Below are 22,573 nucleotides of genomic sequence, written 5' to 3'. Positions count from 1 at the left end.
ATTTATCGAAAATTCGGATTACGATATTTCAGATATCTTTTTGTTAAAACACCCTACCCCGGTGATTATCACTGTATTTCGGCATCACTTCATTCATATACCCTATTCCGGGCACTACGGTCGAAATTCGACAAAGGTAACGAGGTCACAATGAACCGAGCAAAAATCTTTAAACTCCCTCGAACGGGGACTGCTACATCAAATTTTGCTAAGGCTGTAAAAAGTACCGGCCATAAAAAATAGACGAAAATACCGGCCTTAAAAAATGCCTATCGTGATTCGGAGACGTCTGAATTCACAAAGCATTGGATAAGTCCCACGGGCAAAAAACTTCATCAAAATTCCCGGAAAAAACGTACCGGATGAAGAGAAAAGTCGATATTTAGGCTCAGTCCGAAATAATGACTCTGAGTCTTCATGTCCTTAAAACGGACCGACAATTCGGGCAAAAGTCATAACAAACATCTAATAAAAGAATAAAGAAAAGAAAAATGCATCTTTCATTTATACAAAGGTTTTTACACCGGGAACCCCTACAAAAGCAAAAAATAAAGGCTAAGTACAGGCCTAGGTCTATCCGGGATGGCTGGATCCGGAGTGTTCGGACACTGTCCGCTCGGAGTCAGCATCGAGGGCTCTTTTAGCTTCTTCCTCGACCCTTTTAGCTTCGAGTATCAGGGCCGGAAGATCGGCAAAACCATGCTCGGCTTGCTCAAGAGTGATCCTCCGAGACTTCCACCGTTCATACTCCACAGATATCGTAGTATGAGCCTCAGCGGCCTCCACGCTCCGAAGGGCTTCTGCCAAATCGGCCTCAGCCTGGGCTAATTTTGCCATCAGTTCATCCCGATCTTCTTCGAGGACCTTTTGGATTTGAGTGGTCGACTCGAGCTCGGCCTTGAGAAGGTCATTAGCATCAACTGTCTCCTCGAGCTCGGTTTTTAGCTCATCACATATCCGGGCCCTGTTCTCTGCCTTCTCCTCAAACACCCTCATCCGCTCTTTGTACCGGGCACTTTCAGATTCGAGCTGCCGATGCCTCTCGGCCATGCTCGTAGCATCGGACTTGACCGAATCCAGCTCCCCCCGAAGTTGAGAGAAGGTGGTTTCTAGCTCACCAAGCCTTGAGGAAAAACGAGCATTGTCCTGGCTAAGGCCGACTTTGTCCACTTCTAGAAGCCGGTTCTTTTCGACCATCTCGGACAGCTCATCCTTTAATCGAAGGTTTTCGGTGGCCTTCGTCGCATCGAGCTCGGGTTGGAGATTGGAAAGAGTAACTGCTCGGTTCAGCTCATCCTCCTTCACTCGTAAAAGGTGCTGAAACTTCTCCGTTTCTCGACCTTGGGCATCGAGTTGGCCGTTGAGATCGTCGACCTCTTGCTGAGCACGAACGAAGGCTTCGTTAACAAGCACCACACTCTACAAAGAAGTTAAAACTTGGATAAGCGAGAGGCTAAAATTCTCAATGAATTATGCAAAGGATGGCTCATGAACTTACTTGATTGCCCGTGTGCATGCCCTCATTAATGAGACACTGCCAGGGGACTCCATTCATCTTCCGTTTGTCCGAGTCCGAGACGAGCGGCCTCAGGTAGCTTGCTACTCCCACCGGGCGAGACAGAAAGCTACAATCCTCGGGAACGGTGATTACGGTCGATCTGGTCCTCCTGGGTTCCACGCTCGGGCTGGGAAGACACGCACCAGGCTATCCCTAGCTCCAGTCTCGGTGGTCCGGCTAGCCGCCCTCGTGGCTCGAGGGATCGGGAGATGTCCGAAACCAGCAGCTTCGCCGGTAGCAGGAGGAGTGTCTGAGAACATGTCATCAAACACATCCGACCTTGAAGCCGGAGTTGGAGAACTCAGAGCGGCCTCAGCAGTTTCGGCAAAGGCAGGGATTTCCAAAGTTGCGGCAGTCTCATGGTCGGGCAGCGGACCAACATCCGTGGGGACTTCGGTCTCGGGGACCGGCTCAGTCCTTTGACCGGCTTCGGCAGCAGGTGCTTTCCCATATCTTCTTGTCCTTTGCAGAGGGGTTTCTTCGGAAGAAGTATCACCTGAAATATCAACGAATTCAATCGACCTTAGAGGAGTCGGGTAATGAATTTCTTCCCCACCTGTGTATAATGCCGGAGCTGAAGGTCCTTCCCCGGCTGAAGGAAGTGATGAGACGGGGATACCCTCCTCCGGAATGGAAGCCACGGAAGGGGCCACACCAATCCTTTGAACAAGGAGCTCGGGCTCTGTTTCATCCCTTAAAGTCCTAACGACGCTCCTCGCCCTCTTCTTCGGTTTCTACCCTTTGTCCGAGGGATTTTTTCTCTTGTTGGCGGCAGCAAGAATACGAGATGTACCCGCTGAGTCGAACTCGAGTTCCAACGTAGCGGGTTCAGCTATTGATTCCGATCTCGGGTCCACCGAGCCCTTGGGCAAACCTGAAAGCCAAAGATGTTACACAAAGGAGAGGTAGAAAAATGTCATGAATACCAATAGAAACAAAGTATTACCGTGGTTTTGGGCGACCCATCGGCCACGAGAAAGGAGTCCCCATGTCCGACCTTCGTGGGTATGTTGGCTGAGGAGAGCAGTAACCCATTCGTTGAGGTTCTGAACAGCCGGAGGTATCCAACTCACGGCTAGTATAAATAAGAGGACAAGTAGTGAGAATGTGGAAGAACTGGAGTTTGACAAAGCATTCAAAAGAAATTATTAGAAGAACTGGAACTTACGATTATCATTCCACCACTCCGGAAAGGGCATGTAACTGGCCGGAATAATATCCTTGGTCCTCACCCGGACATAACGCTCCAACCAGCCCCGGTCTCTATCTTCGTCCATTTTTGAAAAAATCGAATTCTGGCTACGGTTAGCGAGTTTTATTACAACCGCCCTGGAACAACCTCGGGGAGTATAACCGTATGAAATGGGCCAGCGTGAACTCCTTTTTCGTATTATTGGCCAACAGCCGGAGGCAGGCCACGGTCCTCCAAACAAGCGGACCAATCTGGGCCAGGGTAACGTTGTAAGTCCGGCACATATCTAAGATGACCGGATCGATCGGGGGGTCGAGCTTGAGGGTGAAAGGATAAGTATAAACATACAAGAAGCCCTCCCGATGGTCGGTGACTGACTCATCTGGTCCGGGGTGAAAAATTGAACCGGATGGTTATCCTATCCGCAATCGGCCCGGACTAAATTGAGTTTGTCCTCAGTAATGGACGAGGGGTACCGCCTTACATCAAACCCTCTATCGGAAACCAGAGAAGGTTTCTCGATCTCGAAATCTTTGTTGTAGTTAGGTTTGGACGGTACAATGTCCAAGGCAGTGGGTTCGAAGGTGACCTTCCCCTTGGGTTGAGAAGTTGGCTCGGTTCCTTGAGAAGAAACCGAGGGAACATCATGGGAGGTGGTTTCGGTGTTAGCAGACATTTGAAAATATAGAAAAGGAGACTGGGTGAATTCGAAAAAGAAGTAGAAAAATAGGAGGGAGAAAACAGTCAAGAAAAAATTCGAAATGGAAAAAGAGTAACAAGAAGCAGCAGCAGCACACTCAACAAAAATGGCTAAGTGAAGAAGTTGGCAAAGTTGTTTCCTTTCATGTAATACAAGCAGTGAATCAACGAGAAATATGAGATGAAAGGTGATTAGAAGAAACGAAATGAAGAGGTGAAATGAAGAATTGAAGATGATGAAATAGAATGGATCGTAAAATGAAAAAGTGAAGTGGAAGAAGACATTATATAGACATGGGATCGAGGCGGTTGCAGATCCCAGCCAACCGGGAGTGCCACGTGTTTCATAATTAATGAGAAGTGACTTGAAATGACGTGCGCTACGGCGGTTGTCAGAGCTGAACGTCTGGTGCGAGACACGTGGCTGATGACGGAGGGATGTGACACACTGTTCTCGCCAAAATGAAAAGATAAGAACGAGCATATGGAACCACCGGTTTTTCGATTCATCCACTTCCCGTTACTCCGGTAAACTACGGCCCGAAAAGTGTGGGGACTATCTGTATACGGTAAAAATCGGATATATGCTAAACCGATAAGATCGGAGACCGAGGGAAGAAAGAAGCCAGAACGAGCATGAAGACTTTCTTTTGGGACCGAAGGGGTGCTTGAACCGAAGAAAGCGAAGAACATTGTTTGGTCCGTTTCTCCATAGCCGAGTTGATCGTGACAGTTGGCCCGGTTGATCGTGGCCGTTGGCCCGGTTGATCGTGGCCGTTGGCCCGGGTAATCCGTTACATAATTGCCACGCGTCAAGACCGTTCTGCCACATTGTATTTCCAATCGTACGGGTGTCAGATCGTACGACCAACCTTATCCTTTTAGGTTTTTCTTTATTCAAAAGGGTTTTATGTTGTATGAGACCCATGAGGCAAAAACTATAAATAGGGGTCATTATCCTACTTTTAGGGGTTGGCTTCTTGAGTTCTAGAATATTTGTAACAGCAAAAATATAAATCTCTCCCTCTTAATATCTGATTTTTGTCCGGATTTATTGTGTTCCTCTTTAGATTTGTTCAATCAAACGATACTCAATATATTGGCATACACGTTTAGTATAAATCATCAATTACTATTTAGATTATTCATAGCTGATCCCACTCCATTTTCTCTCAATCAAAATAGATTAAAGTTCAACCACATATCTTATAACTCACTCATAAATTTAATTGATTATCCAAATTCGGGGTAAACAGAGACAACATTTATTTAAATGAAAAACAGTGTTATTACATTAACTTAATTGTTGAATTACGTGTAATAAGTATTTAGATTTTCTTTCTGTTTGTTTGAAACATGTAATTTTGAGTTATAATTTTGATTAATGATATTATCAACATGAAATTCTTATTTTTATTTTTAACCATTCAAGAAATGATTTTTTAAAATACATATTTAAACCTTTTTTTTTTGTCCAAATTCCTTGATCATTTAGATTAATTATGGAGTGATACTTTTAGGCATTGATATTTACTTAATTTATTTTAAAATTATTTCAGAATATGAATTTGATACCCTTACATTAACATATCTTTCATTGTATGCTCTTTTTTTGGGGGGGAGGGGGGGGGGGGGGGGGCGGAAAGGATCAAAAATACCCCTCTACTTTGGGAAAAGAGATAAAAATATCATTCATTATAAATTTGGGTAAAAAAATACCCCTCCCGTTATTAAAGTTTTTAAATATACCCCTGTCTTAACGGAAATTCTCAAAATAACTCGATTTTATTTTTAAATCCGCTTTATTTAAACCCAACCCAACTAGGCATAGGAGCAGGTAACCCATATGGGTTTTTTATGTAGTTGGCTCGGGTTTAAAAATGAAATCGAGTTATTTGGGGATTTCTATTAAGACAGGGATATATTTAAAAACTTTAATGACGAGAAGGGTATTTTTTACCCAAATTTGTAATGGAGGATATTTTTAACCCTTTTCCCAAAGTAGAGAGACATTTTTGATTCTTTTCCCCTTTTTTTCTGTTGTGTCATTTTGATTTTCACCTTTAGAACCTATTTGGATGGGCTTACGATTTATGGCTTATAAGCCAAAAGTCAAAAGTTAGAAATTCTAACTTATGACTTATTTTTGTTAATTTGGCTTAAAATAAAAGGTTTAAAGCACTTTTTGTTTTACCCAAATACTACAAAACTACTTAAAAGATATTTTGACTTAAAAATACCTAAAATAAGTCAATCCAAACAGGCTCTTACTGTTTGACATATTATCTAAATAATGTCATATATTTTTTCAAAATTTTGATTTTAGATTTATTAAAAGTAAAAATAGAAAAATATACTTACTGTACTATAAAGTTTACTATTATTTTTTTTGGTCACTAATTATTACTTTCATCGTCAGGACAGGTTTCTCTATACACTATTTCAAATTAATCAAAAATACATGATAGGTTCTTATTTATATTTGATGTTAAATCGTAGCAGTGTTCCAAATTGAAGCTTTCTTCCAAAAAGCAAAAGCTCAATATTTGTAGTTTGCTTAAAATATTCGTGCTACAATATTCTCACAAATGGGTTATTTTATTTATTATCTTCTTTTATATTTTTAGAAAAGTTTAAATAAGGAAGAATATAGTACATAGAATTGTATAGACTCAAATCTATTTCCTATGTCATATATGAGAAAATGATAAAGAAGTGTTAATCTATCTATGTATATCTATCTATACTATTTTAAAAGCATGAATATAAATGTTGGTTGACCAAAATATCTTTCAAATATTGAAACGACTTTTACATCCTTACTATTGCTACTAACATTACTAATACTAATCCTATTTCTAATGAACTACCTAACAGAACATCTATTACTACTAATCTAACGTTACTAACTATTACTCCCTTTGTTTCAATTTGTTTGAACTTATTTCCTTTTTAGTTCGTGCCAAAATGAATGACCTTTTTCCTAATTTGGAAACAAATTCACTTTATGAATGATTTACAGCCACACAAATTTTCAAGACTTATTTTGAACCACAAGTTTCAAAAGTTTTCCCTCTTTCTTAAATGTCGTGTCTAGTCAAATTGGCTCATATAAATTGAAACGGAGGGAGTACTACTTACTAATTCTATCTCTATGGAACTACCTAAACATCAATTAGGAGCCGTTTGGACATGGTTTGAAACCATGAGATTTAACCATGATTTGAAACCATGTTTGGACATGCAATTTGGATTTCTTAAGTTGTATTTTTTCTTATAGACATAAAAACCCCATAAGTTGTGAAAACTATCAAAATATTCTCAATTCTTATACAATCTTACCAAATGAGCAAGTCATAGTTCATAGCAGAATTAATACGCTACTAGAAGACCTTTCTAAAAAATACAACATTAATTGATCAAACTTTAGTTCAATAAAAAAGAAAATTTAATATGAATTGTAATGTAACTACTCTTTAATATAATCCTCTTACATGGTAGACATAAATAAAGGTTGGTAAATTGTTGGTCAGAGTAATTGTTAAAAATATCTACCAACTTATGGGTCTTTTTTTACAAAATATAAACTTATGGGTCAAGTTTTATATTTAAAATTTTTGAAACCATGGGTTAAAACCCAAATCGTGTCTTTTTGGATGATCTGGGATTTCAAACCTTGGTTTGAAACCATGAGATGGAATGCATATCCAAACGCTGATTTCATCTCATGGTTTCAAACCATGGGTTCAAATTACATGTCCAAACGCCTACTTATTACTAATAATAATAACAACATCTAGTACTACTAATTTATTAATTAATTCTATTTCTGCTGAACTCCTTTTCTTTTTTAAATGAATTGTACTCTCACTTTAATTGGATATGCGAGCCAAACACTTCTATAAAATAAGCTCATTGTTCCACATTCTCCATCGTAAGCTTTGGTACTACCACTTCACAAAGAAATTAACAAAATTCGGCAAACTTCTCGAAAGATTTTATGTTTTTATATAGCTTTTTCTGACAAATTTAACCTAAAATCTAAATTAAAGATTAACAATTGAATTTATAAAATAAGGTCACAGACAAGTGAATTACATAATTTTAATTAACCTCTAGACGGTGATTGCCACGTGTAGGCTTTAGGATCACTTAATCTCTAATATTAAATTATTTTAATCGTGACATATTTTCTATATAGGGAAAAAGAAGAAAAAGATAAATACCGAAAACATAAATTTCAAAGAAGTATTAAGTAGATACAATCCTATACTAGAGTAATATTTTTGTAATTCATAAAATAAATATATATAATTACAAATAATATTATCTAATATTTTTTACTATGATTGAGATTGACTGGAAATAACGTGCAAATTGCACGTTTATAGTGACTATTCTACGTTGGATAAAATTGTCATATTAAAGACCTTATTGGGATTTGAAGTCAACGTCCAAAATTTTGATTTTCATACATATTAGGGAACTTCAAAATTTTGCTAAAGAACTCCCAATTCAAGAAGTAATGACTACTCTACACTAACAAATTTGTACAAATTGTAGTTTGAGACATACTGTATTACTTGATCATAGTATACTAATGGTATGAATTCAAAAGAAGGATTACATATTGTCTCCCACTTATTTCCCAGTAATACTCTTCAACGAACTCCAACTATCCATGGCTGCCCTAATTCACCGTCGGCTTAGTACAGGTTCGGGTTTTCTCTTTATTTTATTTTTTGTAATTTTTTTAATTTTGGGCAACGACTTTTAGTTTTGAATGATGTAAATTATTCTTGCTATTCATTTCGATTATTGTTATGTAACGGCTTTTTTATGTCTTCTTTTACCGAAATGTATATTATCAAACATTATGACACAGAAAAATATATTAATGATGAAAAACGCTATACGTTGAACTTTTGGACAATCTAGGGTGCACAACCAACGCAAATCTATTGTTTGAGTACATAAGACAACAAGAAATCAGATTCTCCTACCAACATAAAGCTACTGTTTGAGTACATAAGACAACAAGAAATCAGATTCGCCTACATAATCACAAAACTTAACAGTTTCAAATAATTAAGATATGGAGTTTTGATGATTAGTAGATGAAAATATGTTGTGCGGTTATTGCGTATTATGTATCCATTAAATTCTTTTTTTAAGCATATTTACAAAAGCTTTGGCATGGTTTCTTTTTTAGGAATATACATAAGACAACAAGAAATCGGATTCGCCTACATAATCACAAAACTTAACAGTTTCAAATAATTAAGCTATGGAGTTTTGATGATTAGTAGATGAAAATATGTTGTGCGATTATTGCGTATTATGTATCCATTCAATTCTTTTTTTAAGTATATTTACAAAAGCTTCGGCATGATTTCTTTTTTAGGAATCTCCTTTAGCTATTGACACTATCATTAGAGTTACCGCTTTGGAGCTCTAATTATATTTAAGGTACTTGATAGTAAGATCCAAATTTTATTAATGAAGCCAGCACCTCAAGTTGAGAATTATAAACATAAATTTTAAAATTCAAAAGTTGATCAATTATGTCGGAAGAAAATTAAATTGCAGCTACAATTTCTATCTATTTCTTTTTAACTTACATTAGGGATTGTCAGACATTTTTTTTTGTTAGGGAATAACGTGCAACTGCACGTTTGTAGAAACTAGTCTGTATTATTTTAAAAGCATGAATATAAATGTTAGTTGACCAAAATATCCTTCAAATATTGAACAACTTTTATACCCTTTAACTAAAATACTATGTCTAAAGAGGCAATTCCATGTTGGATATAATTGTAAAATTAAGAATTTGTATTACATACCTGCTAGGATTCATATTATTTAATAAAGTTATTTTCTACTAGGACTCATACAATAGTTACGCTTAGTTATAGTTAAGGGAAACTCCTAATTAAGTGTTATTTAACGATGAGATTAATTCAAAGAAAAGAATAAAATAGCTACCAATGACCCTCGTTTCGTTAAGTTAAACCTCTGGTAATGGTCTTACTTTCAACAACATTAATTATCGTTTGTAGATGAAGGTTAGATCTGATTTGGTTTATATTTAATTTTTGTCCTAATTGTTTTTGGTACTATAAATCTTTATACAATAGTAATAATTAATAAGTAAAAAAAAATTCAATTCTAAAAATAGAAAAGAGAAGTGTTTATTATTAGAGGATTTAATTAAATTTACCAATTTTTTTTTTAAATTAAAATGTTTAGTTTTTTATTTGAGATTTGGTGAGATTTGAAAAAAAAAAAAAACGACTTGGAGAGATAAAGGAGAAAAAGCAACGGTGAAGAAGATAAGAGCCATCATTCTAATGGTTGATTTCCATATTGAAATTAATAAATGATAACTTTGTAAATAAAAAACTATTGATAGGTAATTTTATTTTAAAAAAAGCTAATTTCTATTTAGGGAATTGATCATTGTACTTTGTACAGTTGAGGATGACAATTATTTTTACAATATAGAAGCAGTAGACAATTTATATTTTATGTATGCATTTCGTAGCATTTAAAGCAGGATATATTCGTGAAAAGCACTAGAGCCATCTCAACAAGATTGGGGGTCTAAAACTAAACTTTAGAGAGAGGCATAATTTTATTTTATTTTTAAAGATAAAGATCAACATATATACTTTTATTTAAAGTCTACTTTTCTAGTTTTTTTAGATGCGAAGTCATTAATTATTGTTTTATAATCCTCAAGTACAATGCAAAGTTGTTAACAATTTTTTCAAATAAATTAATTCGCAAAAACATCAACTGACAATATAGCTAATCAATCACGCAACTAATTTTTTTCTCCTTTCTTCTTTTATAAATAGTGTGCACTCCCTCTATCTCAATTTATGTGACACAATTTGAATTTCAAGAGTCCAAGTTCTTTATTTTATCGTGAATTCAGACATACAATTTTTCAGTTTTTTGAAAAATAATTTACATATTTAGAAGCTACATAAAAGCACCACAAGACACAATAAAATTTTAAACAAATTAGCATAAAACTTAATAAAAAATGGGGCCCAAACCCATTGCTTTAGTGGCTTTGGCCTTGGGCCGGCCCTGCAAAGCACGAACATAGAAAGTAGTTATTATGAAAACATGAATATAAATGTTGATTGACCAAAATATCCTTCAAATATTGAACGACATTTATACCCTTAACGAGTTATTATAATTCTATTTCTTATTGAACTACTTCACGTAATTAGGGCTACTATCTACTACTACTAATGTTACTTGTTACGCCTCTCGTTTGCGTCGTAGTAGAACCTATGATTTCCTAGTCGGGTATGCCTTGGGAACAGAGACTCGAGTTCGAGCTTTGGAGATAGAAAGTGTTTTACCCCGTGTATAAAGGTACTAGCAGGTGTTCCTGGCAATTTACAAGATTAGAAGTTGAACGAATCAAATCGACGCGATCTGAACTGAACCGGAGAAGTCTGCAGACATCCTCCATTCCAGATCAGAGAAACCCTAGTATTTTCTTTCCCAACATTTTCCATCATTATTAGTGGAGATTTGGTAAGATCCGAGGCCCGTGAACCCGTGCTTGTCAAGAAGAAGGTTGTTTCTAGGGCTTCTTCAAGGTTGTGAAGCTTAGGAAGTTGGAGTTGAAGTGATTCTTGGAATCTTAGACCCCTCAAGGTATGCAAATGATTTCTACCCTTTATCAAGGATTTTAGTGGTTTTAAGCAAAGAGAGGGTATTTGTGGAAGTGGTAAGTTGATGAAGGTTAAGATAGTAATTTGGGGCTATTTTAAGAGATGATTGGGAATAGATTTGAGTATATTTCTATATATATAAGTGTTGTTATTGTTGTTGTGGTTGATGTTGGATTGAATGGGAAGTTGAAGGATTGTTAAGCTTATAAGGGAAAATGTTGCCCATAATTTGTTAAGCTCTATTCGTATTCAAAATGATTAGTAGGTGAGGTAAATAGTCTAATTAAGGCCTACGTTATCTTGATTGTAGACTTACGAGTTCAAGAGGTAGAAGTTAGACGATTGGATATACTTCAAGGAATGTTAAGGCTATCTTTTCTTTCTTTTGGCATGATCCTATGATATGAGCCAACAAGCAAGTAAGCGAGCTTCCATATTACTCTACTCTTAGAAATATTAGGAGTACTTCAGTCTTTGATGTTCATGAACCCCGTTTATGATTGTTCCTTCTGTTCATGGGTCCAGTTATATATATAAGTACATTGACCCGTGACCGGAAAGCGTTATATACGCGAATAATAGATATATGTGGGGTATGAGAAGAGAGATAGGCGTTATACATGCAATACCACCTGATCAGCTAGTGCACTATGATGATATAAGGATCGGGCTACACGTACCGCATCAATGTATATGATGATGGCCGCAGAGAGGCCGGTATGATATGATGGGATGCCATAGAGGCTTGACAGGCGTTATAGACGCACATATACATATGTATGACCTACATTGATAGGCATGAGCATGCAGATTATGCGCCCACAAGAGGCATTGTCAGTTATACAGATTTATGCAGATACATGTAGATACTAGTTCATACAAGTACATGCAGATAGTCATTTCAGCTTATGAGTTCAAATCTTATTATGATTCTTATATATATATATATACATGTTGTTCTTATGCCTTTCATGCTCAGTACATTATTCGTATTGTCTCCCCGTTGCTCGGGGGGCTGCGTTCATGCCCGTAGGTTTAGGTAGACCGATAGGTGGTGGTCCAGCTCAGTAGGACCTCTATATCTAGCAGTGGTCAGTGCGCTCCATTTGATTGGGAGATGTATATGCATATGGGTATGACGGAGCCCTGTCCTGTCCTTTCTACAGCTTTTATTCCAGTAGAGGTCTGTAGACAGTTGTATGTATTAGTCAGACGATGTAGCCTTGTCGGCTTCTATTCTTTTGTGTATAGTATATATAGTAGCCTAGTTGGCTTGCACTGTTCTTCAACACGTTTATGTATATATGCAGATTGTTCAGAGTTCATGATGTCGCCTAATTATGAGATCAGTTTAAGTCATTTTATGGGCCCTTGATGTTCAGTAAGATTCAGCTATGAGTATAGGGGTGTTTGGTCGCTAGAGGTCAGACACTCGTCACGACTCATCGGTTTGGGTCGTGACATTACCCAACATATATCGGTGAGGAATGTTATCCTATTACTACTAGGAACTCTACTCAACGTTTGGAATGTCATCCTTTTACTACAAGGAAATCAACTCAACTATATCTTCTTTCCTTGAAGAAACAATTATGATGATTATTAAGACTTAACAAGATACTTACTATAAGAATCCTGAATTGAAGTTGTTGGAGAAAGTAAAACACCAAATCTTTTAATTGTATACTATTATAAATAAATAAAAAAAGATTACTAACAAAAAGCAGTTATATACGGTTAGCACTAAATCTTTATTACTTTCTTGGGTGAAGAACTTTTAATCTGAAATTAACTATTCAAACATCAAAACAGATTATTTTTAAAAACTACGATTTGAATTAAAATAATTCTATGAACTTCTATATAAATCAATATTACGAGGCAGCAGAAAATAAAAAAGAAACTAGATTTTTCAATACATTCTTTCATAGGCCATTCTCAAATCCAAATTATTTCTTAAAATGGATATGATAAATGAGTTATTCATTTGGTGTTGTATTAAGTTGTTGGTTCGTTATGAAACATTGTTAGCATTTTGGTCACAAAAATGTAATTGTGGAGAAAGAAGAGACTACAAACTATTGTGAAGTTAAAATTTATTTATTTCGTACAAGGGGATAGAAGTCCAAATAATTTTCTAAGATAAAATCTTAAGTAGTACACATACATACTGTTACACCTCGTAGTTTGGTACATTGAGATTCGTCGTGTGTTAGTGGTTCTAGTCATGGACATTGGAGTTATCAAGGTTAAACGAGATTAGATAAGTTTATCTTATAGTTGTAAGGGGTTAAGTTCATGTTTAGCAGGTGTTGGAAAGATTAAAGGCTGAACAAATCGACAAGAATATGTTTTAGGAAAAAGTTGGGTTTTACGGTTGGATATACGGACTGTATATCTGATTGACCCCCACCGTAAGTTGGTTCCAGAAGGGTTGAACCACTGGTTGGATTTTACTGTCCAATTATACGGACCTTATAATTTTTACAGTCTATAGAGGTGGACCGTAAATCTGAGTCGGTGCCAGATTTTTTTTATGATATATTTTGACCCTTGCTCATTTTAGCTCATTTCAACATCTCCCAAAGTTCATGAAAGCTCTAGAACTTTCCTCTAAACATATCTAACCAACCCCAAGTGAAATCAAAGATTAAAAGGCATCAACCAAGATATTCAAGTGTTGGAAGTTTCACTAGGGTTTATAGAGTCCAAGTATTCCTTTGGTGTTGAATTTGGAGGTTTTATTCTAGTGGAACAAATTGATCCAAAGCTTGCTCTTGGATGATTAAGGTAAGTTTTCACATCTATTGTATGTTGTTTAGGATATTTGGTTGTTATACAACTTGATTGAGGAAAGAAAGTGAAAAAGGAAGTTCAAATATGAATTTGAGGATATATTGAGTAGTAAATTAACTTGAGCTATAATTATTAGCATGTTTGAGCATAATCTCGTTATGAGGGATAATAATGATGTTGAGCAACTGTTGTATACAAGTGTATAAGGGGTTTTGTTGAAGTTGTTGTTATAAATTTATTATGAGAAGAAGTTTTGGGATTGTATTGAGTATAACTTGAATGAAATCTCTTAATCATGGCATTGTTGATGTTGTTATTATTGTTTGGGAGTTGATTTAGAATTTGGTGGAAGTAGATGAAATAGGGGAAATACTGCCCAATTTTTGCTAACTCACAAATTACTCTAGTTTGAACTTATGAGTGTTTTCAAGACTTAACGTTAGCATAAATTCTCTTGAATGTACATTTGTAAGCTTGGGAGGAGAAACGTTAAGGAGATGAAAAGGTATGTTAAGGCTAACCCTTTCTTTCTTAAGGCATGATTCCTTTGTTGTGAACCTACACATGATATCCATAATGTCCCTGTTCCTAAAAATGCTAGAAGCTTATGACTTCCAAGGTTCTTATGATATTGTTGATAAATGTCCTCCATAATGATGATTCCATTTCTAAAGATACCAAAGCTTATAGTTCTTGATGTTCTCATGATATTATTGAGCTTGTTGCATGCTTATTAATCTTGTGCATTGTTGTTGATCTCGTCTTATGATAGTTATTCCTTCAAGATGAGATATAGTGATGACGATAACTCCATAACAACACATCGGAGGTTACCGACCTTACGTCACTCCGATAAAAGTTATAGCTTTCTTTTGGGCTCTCATGCATGCTTTATATATATGTATCTATTTTCTCACACCGAGCCGCGCTATAGTCGGCCGGGTACAACACATAGATATGCACACTACTGCAGTGGGTACGTTATAATGTTACCACGGACGCGGGATGATATGATATATGGATCGGGTTGCACGTTCCGCAACACTAACACTAACACTTATATTATATATAATATGTATGATTTTTTTTTTTTAAAAGCTAAGCATGCATGATATCATCCTTAAGAGGCAAATTAGTTGTACAGGTTATTTCTCCTATCTCATGTTTCTTCCATATTTTATTATGTTGTTATTCATGCCTTACATACTCAGTACATTGTTCGTACTGACGTACTTTTTGTTTATGGACGCTGCGTTCATGCCCACAGGTAGACAGGGAGACGGACCAGACCCCTAGGTTGCTTGATCAGCGATTGTACAGGAGCGCTCCATTTGTTCTGGAGCTACAGTTCAGCTGGTACTATTCTTTTGTGTATATATGGGCATGGCGGGGTCCTGTCCCGTCATTATGATTCTTTGCACCCATATAGAGGCTCGTAGACAGATGTATATTCTTAGATGTCCTATAACCTCATCGGTTCATATTTTTGTATATCATTTGTGGCAGCCTTGTTGGCTTGCCCATATGGGCATAGTTGATGATGATTATATAGATGTGCATTTATCTTTTGGACTCATGCCCTTACAGATTAAGATAGTTGTGAGTTATCCTTGTGGTCCACCTAGATATGATTATGAGAAGTATGTTAAGAGGTGCTCAGAAGGTTAGCTCCGGGTGCCCGTCATGACCCTTCGACAGGGTCGTGCCACATACTATCATAATATTATCCTTTAGAAGATAGTCATTATTTTCATGGTTTTGCGCCATATCTAGATTGTTAATATGATACATAAGCAACGCTATTACAAAGAGTAAGGATTATGTCAGGACATGCCATCCTAACCAACTGGTCAAGAAGAATAGCATGTTTTAATATTATAATAGCATAAAATCCAAAACAAATCAGGCATAAGCAGACCTCAGAAGATAGGGCCATGCTTCGAGAACTTTGTAATTCAGAAAATAATTTAAGACTCATGTACTTTAAATTTTTTAACAACTAATTACTGGCAACAAGCCAACAACTATAAGGTGATATGTCAACATTTGAATTTTGTTACTGATCATTCATGCAAAAGGTCGTACCATACTAAAAAGTTAAAATATATTTATAAAATAGCTAAGCATATAAAAACAAATCTATTAGCCAATCACTACCTTTGTAAGTCTTTCTAGAATCAGCGGTATATTTGTCTATTTTTTTCATTGAACTTGGGGCTGGAACCTAAGTGGAGAGGATACAATTCTCATACTTTTTATGGACAAGTATAACGTGGCGAACTATATCAAGTAAGGAAAAAAGCAGATGTCTTATGTCATTAATTTGTTCATAGCTCAGCTAAATGTTTCCTGAATATCATTGCGGTTAAAAGTTACCATCTTTTGCACAAAATTTCTAAAGATTGACGTGGCAACGCACGTCTATAGAAATTAGTACTATATTCAAAGCACGAAGGGTCTTCGAATGTTGATTGAGCTTTTTGCCTTCATTAAAAGACTCCACAATAGACCAAAATTGTCATTTACTACTTTTCTCAAATTAATAATTTAATTAACTCTATAATACAATTATAATATATATATTTCCTTTCGAAATAAAACTGCCTTACTTTTGGCAAAATAAAAACTGCATTATTTCTGGCAAAAGAAAACTGTCTTATTTTTGGCAAAAGAAAAACCTAATTAGTCATTTATAAGTTTTGTAAATCCAAAGCAAAATCACGTAGCCTTAATTAATTAGTTAACTTAGTAATTCGTAAAAGAGAAAAAAAGTACTGTGACACTGGTTAGAATTAAACTATTTAAATATGTCGTGTATACTTATATTTGTGATTTAATTTATTCTAAAATTTGTTTAGGTCTTTAACACTAGATTTCATATGGGATAAATTCATCATTTAATAATAATATTTAAGAGTTTCAGGAAACTACCGTTAATTTCACATTAGACAAAAAAAATATTTAATTATCTCCCTAATATTTAGGATTTTGTAATCAACTAAAATATTGCTTATTTAATCTATCCTATTTGAACTAGGTAAGAAGTCCTAATATTTAACACTTTTAAATCAATTAAAATTTTACTTTATACAAGAAAATTCTATTTAAGTAATATTTTGGATCATATTTTAAGAAAAACGTGTGTTTCTTTTAGAGTGAATCTCACTTTACCCCCCTCTAACATTTAAGGGTTGGAAAACAATACCCTCTTCACATGTTGAATGGAGATGATAACCCCCTTATGTAATACTTTCTGGTAAGAGTTTTTTTTTTTTTTTTTTTTTTTTTTGAATAAAGATATTTTTTTCTTTCTTTCTAGATTTAAAATATAAAAATGAAAAGGGTCAAATATAACCATGTACTATCAGAATAGGGTTAAATATATCCCTTATTATACTTTCGATCCAAATATACCCCTCACATTATACATTGACACAAATTTGCCCTCAAATTTAACGGCAAGACACGTGTCAAGCTCATAATCAAATAACCCACCCCCAACTTTAAATACCCGATTCCTTTAGAAAATCACCCGTTTAATCGACCCAGCCCATTTATCTTTCTTTTATTTTTTGAAGTTTTTCCTCATTTTAAAATTAATAATATGCTGTATACAAAAACTAAAAAATCCACTCTCTTAGTCCTCTTAATTACACCTCTTAATTCTCTTAATTACACTTTGTCCTCTCCTCTGTAACCGTTGGCTATTTTCATTGGGATTTAACATGACATTGTCCTATCTTAAACCCTTTTTAGCATAAAAAGTGATAGTCCTAAGTGCATTCGTGTTTTGATGATTGTCAAACTGATTCAGAATCAAATAGAGACTTGGTCTGTGATCTGATTTCTGTGCACCTTGCACGGTAAGCAAAGACAGTTGTAAAGCCGAGCTACTCACTGCACAAGTACAACAGTTGAGCTGGCCCATGCTTTAGGTCAAATATTGAATGAGTGGTCTCTATACATCCCACATGCTTCCCACTATATATACAACATGTTGCAACATATTGTGTATCACTTGGAAAACCTAAAAATCAATCAAAAGGTGCAGCCTTCACAAGACACTCCAAATGTTCAACAAAGCTAATCACAAACTGAAGGATCTATGCCAACACCGAATATGCTTTATTCTCTTAGTTTGCTTTAAGCTTTGTTAATATGCTTTAACTTGTAAACCTACTCTTCTCTCATAAGAAGCTGTTATAGGTATTTAAAATTCTTAGTAGTTGTTAGGCTGTTTACCTTTCAATGTATTAAGTGGTACCCTTGGCTAGTGTGTAGTCTAAGGTGTATTAGTTGGGTTGGCTAGAGGTAGTTAACCTTAGTGGTCCTTGGCTAGAGTTAGTCAAGTGAAGGCGCTTGCAATCAGAGCATTGCAAGTGAGGAGGGACTACGGGGGTTAGTTCATAGGTTGCATAAGCATTATTGTAAGGGTGAGGGATTATGGGAGTTAATTCCTAGCTTACTATAGAGTTGTAACCTGACGTTGCTCGTGTAGTGGAGTTGAAATCCTACTGAGGTAGCTTATGGTTTTTAATCCCTTCAGCAAGGAGTTTTCCAGGGTAAAAATAATGCCTTCTTTACTTATTGCATTTCATAAGGGAACTGGTACTCGACCAGGTCCCTCATATACTGTTTGGTGGATGCATAGCCTATATCAATTGGTATAAGAGCAGGTGCTTTCTAAAAGGTTAGCACCTAGAAAGAATATGTAAAATGGTTGTTCCACCCAATACGGAAGAAGGTCAATCTTTCACTAGGCCACCCAGATTTAACGAAAACTACTATGGGTGGTGGGAGACTAGAATGCATGGCTCCATCATGGCTGAAGACTCAGAACTGTGGGATATCATCTGTGATAGTCCCTATATTCTAGTACACATAGGTGAAGATGGTATACAAACCACTGCCAAAACAAGGAAAGGATACAATGATGCTGACAGGCTGGCAGTACAGAAAAGTTATAAAGCCAAGAAGATCCTTGTGTGTGGAATAAGACCTGATGAATACAATCGAGTCTTAGTATGCTCAACTACTAAAGAGATATGGGAAGCTCCACAAACTGCTCATGAAGGAACAACACAGGTGAAGAACTCCAAGATCGACATGCTCACCACAGAGTATGAAATGTTCAAAATGAAAGAGGGAGAATCTATTCATGATATGCACACTAGATCTATTATAAATGAGCTTTATTCTACGGGAGAAGTCATCACAACCATAAAACTGGTAAGAAAGTTGCTGGGTGTGTTACCTGACTCCTGGGACAGCAAGGTAAATGCCATCTCCGAAGCCAAAGATCTCAGCACATTGACTGTCGATGAGCTCGTCGGAAACCTTAAGACATATGAGATGAAGATGTCTATGAAGAAGGAAGAAAAGAATGAAATAAAAAGGGAAATGAGCCTAACTCTCAAAGCAGCTAGGGAAGACTCAAGTGACGACGAATCAGAGTTAGCATATCCGACACGGTGATTCCATAAATTGATTTGGAAAAATGGTGGAATCCAGAGAATGTGAAGCTTTAACAAGAATCTCAAAGGAAATAAATATTTTTGCCATAACTGTGGAAAACCTGGTCACTTTGCTAAAGAGTGCCCTCTAAACAAGCAGTACAGCTACGACGGAACTGCAAGAAGGAACCAATTTCCTGATAAAAAGTTCAGAAGAAAGGAAGCTGCCAATGCTATGATAAAACAAGCACTTGCTGCATTGAGGGACTCTTAAAGTGAGTCTGAAGAAGATGATGAAAAAAGGAACACATCAATGGTGGTCATAGAAAATGAAGCCTCTAAGTATGAGTCAATTTTTGCACTCATGGAAAAATCAAACTCAGATGATAGTGATGATAGTAATGAAGATGCAGAGGTAAATCTTCTTGAGGTAAAGAAGAAAATGAAAGCCTACTCTCAGAATATACGCAGGTCACTGTCAGGTATGCTAATTGATGCATATCATGCCCTTATCGCTGAGAAAGGTGCAATCATTCATAAAATCAGTGGTTCTGAACTCGAAAGAGACAAGATGTTGGTGTCAATTGGAGAGATGAGGGAACAAGTTGATGAGACTAATCAGCTTAATATTATGCTGGAAAGGGAATTGGAAAGGGATACAAAGGCACATATTAAAGGAAAGGGCGAAGCCAGTAGAGCTCACTTGGAATTCAAAGATGAACTCAAAAAAGGAAAAACTGAGTCTCATTACTGAGATTGAGAGAAGCAAGCAGTTAAAGGAAGACTTGAATAAATTCAAGTATGATCTTGACAGAGCTCTCAAGTGGACATGGTCTTCTGATGTGATCACTTCCATGTACAAAAGTAAGGGAAGTGATAAAGAAGGAAGTGGTTTTGTCAAAGAGAAGATCCCCTACAATCCCCACAGCAAGAATGTCTCCTCCACTGAAAACTGCTTTTGCACCCATTGTGAACGAGCAGGACACTACAAGGAGTTTTGTGATGCAAGAATCAAATTGGTTAAGAGGAATAGAGGGTTTATCACAAGGAGAGTAAGTTTGGTACAAAAGAAACTGGTTCTCAAAAGAAAGGACCTCAAAAGGAGAAAGGGAATGTGCTGCCTGGTTGGGCAAAAAGGAACCTGATCTATCCCTTCTATAATTATAATTTTGGTTCCCAAATCCAAACACTGACATCTTGTGTAGGCTGAGGAGAGAGAGAATAAAGGAAATAATCAATTAATCTCCTCAAAGCCTTCACAAATGAGAAGTATAGTACAACACTGCGCATGAACAAGTTCAAGTTTTCAGAACTGCTGCTCAGCACTGTCAAGATTGTCCAGAGACCCAGTTTCCTTGTGACTCAGGTTACTCTCAGCACTCTCATATATCTCTTAACTACTTATAGTACCAAGTCGGTCTAGGGTCTCCCACCTCAAAAGTAAAAAAAAAAGCACGAATCCCCTAGATCAATGCTTTAATTCTAAACCAATACGCCTTTTCTTATATCCACTCTGAATAGTCATATCTGACACCTTAACAACAACTACAGGCTCTCGCGTTTGTTCACTGTTAATCTCTCTCTCTCTCTTACATAATGCCTTCTCTGGTTCACATTCCTTCACATCTCTTTCCCACTACTAAGACTGCCTAGTGTGACATACTGATATCTAACTAAAGAAAAATGGTTCCTGTGTCATCCTCATATGATCCAACCTCTTCAAACCAAAATACTAGCGACTCCGTTTCTCTTGGAGGCGGTAACCGCAGAACCTGGGGGAAATCCACATCTTTATCTGAGTTATTCTACTCTAGTCAACTACACTACTCCATTGTTACTGTGAAAATTCATACCTATCAACATCAAACTCATCCCTTTGGAAACAAAAAGTTCGTTTTGGAATGATGATTGATAGTAGATTGGGGGAGGAGACTGGCATGAAAGAATTGATAGAAATGTTGGAATTTCAAAATTGGATTCATCTTTTTTCTCCACCAACTCTTTGCATATACGAAATTGAAGTAGATGAACTGTATGAAAACCTATGTCAGCTTGATAATAGCACATTGGCTCTAACAGTGAATGTGACAAATTTTGTTTCGAATGAATCAACGCTGGCAAAAATTCTAGGAGTACCAATTGTAGGGGTAAGGGATGTGACTGGAAGAGCTTCTACCTCCTTAAAAATGTGATTGTTAAAAATAGATCGTCAACTTGCACAAAAAAAAAAACTCTTCAAAAGAGAGATCCCGCCTGTCTATCAACTAGTCCTTGAATTTATGGACAAAGTACTCATACCAAGAACTGGAGGAAGGGCTAACATCACTCCGGCACATTTGGTTCTCATGGAATCACTATCAGCTTTTGAATCGATCATTCTACCAGCCATCATGATCGGACAAATGATCAAAGTAGTGCACATTAGGGAAGATAAACCTGGTCTTCCTTATGGCTTCTTCTTGACAAAGGTGCTTGGGCACTTCAACGTAAGAACTGGAAAAGCAACCTTAGGAACAACAAATAACACATTCTCTATGGCTAATCTAGAAGATTGCGAATGTGTCGCTGAAGGAACGGGTTCCACCATCTTTGTCCTGACCGAAGCCCTAAAGGCAGTAAATTACAGAATTGAACAGCTAAAGGCTGAGAATGCTCTCCTGAAGGATCAGCTGAAAGCAAGAGTGGAAGAACTCCGACACCACATGCTTCAGGATCAGGGTGAAATTATTGATAGAATTGATGGGATTCTTCACAATCTAAATCATTCACAGTAACCTACTCCTAAGCAAACTCTTCCCAGTCTCCATCCTTTATTTCCTTTGCTGTATAGTTTTATGCTGTTATGTGATGGTTTGTTTCCCTATCTCCTCCTGTTGGTACAATAGTAGTTGATTTAACATATGTATGTACTATTTGAACTACTATCTGTCATGTGATCACTCTTTGTTCTTGCTAGCTTTCTCTAAATTGCTTTGATCACTGTTAATTATACTGTGGCTATGTATTGATGCATCTGACCTTCTTACTCACTGTACCTTAGTTATTTTTGATGATTCCAAAAGGGGGAAAACTAGTTTATGTTGCTGAAATGAGAAAGTAATGTATGTGCTGAGCTGGATATGTGCTCATAACCGATGAGTGTGGGAAGGTGTGTTGAGAAAAGGGGAAAAACTAG

The 22,573-nt window shown here is 36.5% G+C and overlaps 1 protein-coding gene across 1 annotated transcript; it reads right to left on the bottom strand.

Annotated features, from left to right (window-relative positions):
• Positions 1–518: 518 nt before the first annotated feature.
• LOC132607857 (uncharacterized) lies at positions 519–1,555 on the bottom strand. Its single transcript, XM_060321933.1, has 3 exons — positions 1,499–1,555; positions 754–1,380; positions 519–533 (listed from the first exon to the last, which is right to left on the bottom strand). The coding sequence occupies exons 1-3, from the start codon at positions 1,553–1,555 to the stop codon at positions 519–521; spliced, it is 699 nt and encodes a 232-aa protein (XP_060177916.1).
• Positions 1,556–22,573: the final 21,018 nt, after the last annotated feature.

The sequence above is a fragment of the Lycium barbarum genome, chromosome 8 (genome assembly GCF_019175385.1).
Source record: "Lycium barbarum isolate Lr01 chromosome 8, ASM1917538v2, whole genome shotgun sequence".
Lineage (NCBI taxonomy): Eukaryota > Viridiplantae > Streptophyta > Magnoliopsida > Solanales > Solanaceae > Lycium > Lycium barbarum.
Note: the sequence above shows the minus strand (reverse complement) of the source record. Positions and strands in the feature narration are given on the sequence as shown.